This window comes from Cynara cardunculus (assembly GCF_001531365.2).
Source record: "Cynara cardunculus var. scolymus isolate 2C chromosome LG 1, CcrdV1, whole genome shotgun sequence".
NCBI classification, from domain to species: domain Eukaryota; kingdom Viridiplantae; phylum Streptophyta; class Magnoliopsida; order Asterales; family Asteraceae; genus Cynara; species Cynara cardunculus.
In genome coordinates, this window is record NC_037528.1 from 44,946,540 (window position 1) to 44,952,260 (window position 5,721).

At 30.5% G+C, this 5,721-nt stretch overlaps 1 protein-coding gene across 1 annotated transcript; it reads right to left on the bottom strand.

The window, feature by feature from the left end:
- Positions 1–2,874: 2,874 nt before the first annotated feature.
- LOC112522509 (LOB domain-containing protein 1-like) lies at positions 2,875–3,950 on the bottom strand. The gene is made up of 2 exons (XM_025131688.1): positions 3,658–3,950; positions 2,875–3,414 (listed from the first exon to the last, which is right to left on the bottom strand). The coding sequence occupies exons 1-2, from the start codon at positions 3,886–3,888 to the stop codon at positions 3,070–3,072; spliced, it is 576 nt and encodes a 191-aa protein (XP_024987456.1). The 5' UTR covers positions 3,889–3,950; the 3' UTR covers positions 2,875–3,069.
- Between the last annotated feature and the right edge of the window lie 1,771 nt (positions 3,951–5,721).

A 5,721-nucleotide genomic window follows, 5' to 3' on the forward strand; every position in this document is an offset into this window, starting at 1 on the left:
CTCTCTCTCTCTCTCTCTCTCTCTCTCTATATATATATATATATATATATATATATATATATATAAGAGCGATCAAATGCAGATCACCTTCATCCGTCGATTTTATTGTTTAATCTTATGAAATTGTTTCATATAATACTTTTTAATAAAGTTGTTTCATATATGGTTATGAAATTGTTTCATATAATACTTATAAAATTTTAATGAAACTGTTTCATGTATTTCTCTAAACTTAATATAATGAAGATGGTAATTGGGGAGAAAACATGTCTGACAGAAAGTCTGCTGTAGGCTAGTTCACATTTGTAGGAGGAAACTTAGTGACATGGAGAAGTAAGAAAAAATAACATGGTAGCATTATCAAGTATCGATGCTGAATTTTGAGGAATGGCTAAAGGCCTATGCGAACTACTTGGCGCTAAAGAGACTGATGATAGAAATTCGCTTTTTCCTAGCTTTGAAAGGACCTTGTATTGCGATCACAAGGCAACCATAGACGTCTTCCACAATCCCGTTCAACATGATCGTACTGTGCTTGTTGAAATCGACCGACTCTTCATCAAATAAAACCTGGAAGAAAGGATGATTGGTTTCCTGTTTGTTAGATTAGAATACCAGGTGGCACTTTGGCAAAACATACTCACAAAGGCAATTACGAGCAAGATTTTTTATAGCTCACTTGACAAGTTGCCCATTAGAGATATCTATGCACCAACTTGAATGGAAGTATTGGCTTGAGCTGTAAACTACAAATGTTATACAAAATCATTTTCTTCTCCATAATTATTCTTATATTGTACTTCCTCTGTTCTAAAATAAATGTCCACAATGAAAATAACACAAAGTTTTATTAATGTATAATTATTACACTTTTTAATTAACTAAATGATAGTTTTATCCTTAATAAAATACAGAGAAAAATGAATACTTACTTTATGAGGGATGGAGTATAACCTAATCTTAAGTAACTCATATTGCATCTATAAATAATTGTAATTAGCTACAAAGTAAATATGAAAAATACCCTACATATCATCATTATATATATATATATATATATATATATCAATAATCACTTTGCCACATGTTCGTCTGGTAAATTGCATTATGTATTGTCTAATCCGATATTATTTCAGTTCTGCTGATAGAAAGTGAATTTTTTTAAAAGACAATTGATTTTATAACAATAAATATTATAAAAAAGAACTGCATTTGTAACAATTTTTGATATAACTAAGAGGCTGTTTGACAGTTGCTGAATGGTTTGGTACAGAATGATTAAGAGACTCTCATGATATAATGCAACATGAAATATAATTATTTGATAATTGTTTACAATGAAATTAGGACGTTGAATGGTTATGGAAGACCAATGATGCAAAATCATTCAGAGGGTTTCAGAACCATTAACAGACATAATTTTTTCTTTGTCAAACAAAATTCACCTCTTAAAGATTCAAATACTGCCTCTTATTAGAACTATTAAAAGATAAACAAACAAACTTGCTGTTATGAATCGTTAGAATTTTAAAATATATTTTGTTATACAATAAATAGACCGTTAATGAAAATAATTATATTTTATAATAGTAATAATAATTTATTTAATTCAAATTATGTATTAAATTTCATGTGTAAAACTTAAAATTTTAGGAGTTGTTTGTTTATTTTTTTTATAGTTTCATTAAAAGACATGCTCTAAATCGTTAAGAGATGAATCTTGTTTGGCAAAAAAAGAGTATGTCTCTTAATGGTTCCAAATCCCTTTGAATGATTTTGTATCCTAGGCATCCCTTAACCATTCAACGTCCTAATTTCATTGTAAATAGTTACCAAACAATTATATTTCATTTTGAACTATATCATGAGAGCCTCTTAATCATTCTGATCATTTAATCATTCAACAATTATCAAACAACCCCTTATACTTTTGTGTATATTTTTCAAAAATCAATATTTATTATGTTTGTATTTGATTTTATTAAATAGTTTTATAATTAATTTTGAAAAAATAAATCAAAATAAAAACCAGTCTTATTTTTTTTTAATAATTTTATATATTAATTTTATTTTAAAAAAATATGTCCAATACCTAACTAGTTAGATGTAAATTGAAATTTGGATAGTTATGGTCAACGGTCCATAAAGAGTCAACTATCCCTTCCCATAGGGAACCATAAATTTAGGTGACCAAAAAAGGTTGAATTAAATGCAAATATAAGACCAAAACCCACTTTCTATCATAAGATTTTAATTTCATTTAATTTAATAGATATATTAGATTTGTTAAAACACTGAGTTTATCGAATAAATTTATGGGCTGTTTACCAAATGCTTATCGGATAAACGTTTGTATTGTCGGATAAGTGTGGTACGGACCGAGATATTACATGGTAATAGGTATAGTAAGAGCTAAGAATCTTATCCAGTAAGTGAATTAAATGACTCTTATCCGGTTAATGCTTATCGGTAAAGAGATACTTACGAATAATTGATTTTGGTGGTCGAGAATGTTATCTGATAAGGTAAGTGAGGGTAGTGACTCTTGTCGGTATACGTTTATCCGATAATTATTTCGTAAACGACTTGTTAGTATGTTACACTTGAAAATAGGGTGTAGGAGGAGTGAGATGTATGCAAACATCTCTTCTTTCTCAAAGAGTAGAGCAGTTGTTAAAGATATCTGACTTGCAAAAAACTGTGTGTAAAATACTGATTATTTAAGTTTAGCGATCAAATTAGAAATGAACTAACAGTGTGTTGTCATATATTTACTACATTTTATCATTTTATTGTATATGTAAAATGCCTTTTGATTATAAAAACAATATGAACATTAATTAAAGATCATGATTTTGATTTCAACACTTGTTGGTTCCTAACAGATACTAATTTTTACACTGATATGTAAACGACACAAGATTTCCCTGTGTTCAGTTTACTGATTCGGGTGTGATTTCTTCATCTTGTTACAAACACACACCATATCGAGTTGACTTAACAGTATTCCTAACATATGTTGGACTTTGCCATTGGAAGATATTGTCCACAAAAAAAAAAATGATATATTCATGCCCAAATGGTGTCCCATAACGGATCTTGTTCGTTGTCAAGATAAAAACTAGGGTTACTGCTTTGAAAGCTCTCATCAAAACTGTTTTTCAATCCATCAAAAGATTCTTCAGATGATGTTTGAGGAGATCGACTCGTTTTGATGCAAACCAGAGCTGCGTATTGGCATTGAATGTTAAGTACGTCAGCTTTAGCTTTGGCTAGTTGGGCTTGAAGTTCGTTCACTTGGTTTTGAAGTTGAAAAATGGCACCGGTACATCCATAGACAGGGTCTCTGATTCTTGCATTAGCCTCGTACACCATGCTATTAACTGCATCAGTTCTTTGAGATTCCGGCAATTCCTGAAAGATTGAAATGAAATCAAGTTCCTCAATAATTTGGCTGGTTAATCGTTCATACTTTTTTGAAATCTCTAGTTGGTAGATCTCATATATGCTTTTGAGTGTTGATTTAAAAAAAAGATTTAATATTAATAACAATAAACAGATATGTTCGAGTTCAACAAAGATGACGATTTCACAATCTAATAAGCTCACTTGCTATTAGTAAGATGTAAGCCTCAACGAATACAATAATTCTATTACCTGTAACAACTTGATTACGTTGCTAGCACCAAAAATACGGTGAGCCACAGTGAACTTGAGAGGTTCATCAGGCGGAAAATGAGGTGCCAATATGCATTTTTCCACACACCTTCTTCTTAACATCCTACACGCAGCACAAGGCGTCAATACTGCTAGTGTACGAGATGACCTCGACGAAAAGGAAGAACATCGTGGAGGCATTGTGCCATTTAAATGGTCATTTGCCATCATTGTACGTTGTATATATGTTGTTATGTGTTTTCAGAGAGAATGTAAATTGATGAAGAGAAAATGGTTAGGAGTGGGGATGAATTGGATTATTATGTGATACAAGAATATATATATATATATATTATATATATATATATATATATATATATTTGTATATATAATATAGATAGATAGAGAATGAAGTTAGGAATGACATTAAATGAAAGGGAAAATAGAAAGGAAATAATGGATTGAATGAAAGAAAATAGAAAGAGGATAGAGGAAGGTTAGGCCGTTTACCAAATGCTTATCCGGATAAGAGTTTACCAAGTCACATTACTTTATCGAATGAATATTGTAAGAACCATGAATCTTATCCGCTAGGAGTAGGGGTGTTCGCGGTCCGGTTTGGGCGGTTTAACCCCTCAGACCACAAGCCAAATCGTAATGACGATTTATAAAATTTTCAAACCGAGCGATTTGACATCAAGTGCCCAGACCGGTCAAACCAGACCATAAAAAGGCGGTCTGGTCTAACCGGTTTAGGCGGTTTGGGCCTTTAATAGACTTTAAATATTAAACTTAAAAAACATATATAATTTATAACTTTAGATTAAATATCCATCTCGATTATGTTAGATGTTGGCTTTAAGTTGGGTTTAGGGATATATTTGAGCTATATCCCATAAGTTAAAAAAGTTGGACTTGCTAATACAAAAATAAATAATTAAATTACACATACATATATATATATATATATATTTGGCGGTCGGTTTGGTCCAAACTGCCCAAAAAAGGTTCCAGACCGCAGACTGGACCGGACCGCCCGATTTTGCTATTTTCCAAACCAAACCAAACCGTCAGACCGCTCAAACCGCCAAAAACGGTCCGGTTTGACTTGGTTCGACCGGTTTGAGCGGTGCAACGGTTTTTTTTTAACACCCCTAGCTAAGAGGGAGACAAGGATCGAGAGTCTTACCCGGTAAGTGAGGGCAACAACTCTTACCATGGTAAACGCTTACTGGGTAAATTGGTGCATACGATAACGTTTTGGTGGACTAAAGGCTTACCTCGTGACTAAGTTGTAGTGTTAAATTTTTTAGGTAAATACTTACCAGATAAGTATTTGATAAACGGCCTCTTAGGATAAAGAAAAAAAAATATGTTATATATATTAAAAAGAAATGTCAAAAATATTATTCTGAATAAATAAGTCAAATAGTTGTATGCTGTATGCATTTATGATGGGTAGTTATGAAGGACCAAGAAAGTGATTTGGATGGGTGGAGGAGGAAAATGCAAAATGGTTGACTGAGAATTGGGTGAGGTTGAATTATGACATGCTGCCAAGTGTCCAACCATCCTTTGACATGATAAGTAATCAATTATTTTATTATCATAAATTTGCTAACATCTTCTTTTCGTTATCTTACTTTTATATATGTATACTATCTTATAAAACATTTGATTAAAATTTTTATAAACTTTTAAAACTCTTAAACTCGTTTATTTCTAAACGATTTCATCTTATATCTGAATTTGTGTAATTAACTGTAGATAAACACAATCAGATATATGATAAACATCTCATTTTAAATATAAAAAATCTAAAATATAATTAGTATAATCGTTAAATTCTAACAGAATACTTAATTATTATATTTATAAAATTTATAATATTAAACCAAAAATAAATTATCTTATTATTAAACTTAAATTAAATTATAAAAAAAAATATATATTCTATATTATAAATCATTTGACAAAAAATCTTAAAAATCACTTTTTATACGTAAAGTACTGTTTATTAATGCATATTACTTAAAACTCAAGATTACTAGTAAATTGTGCGTA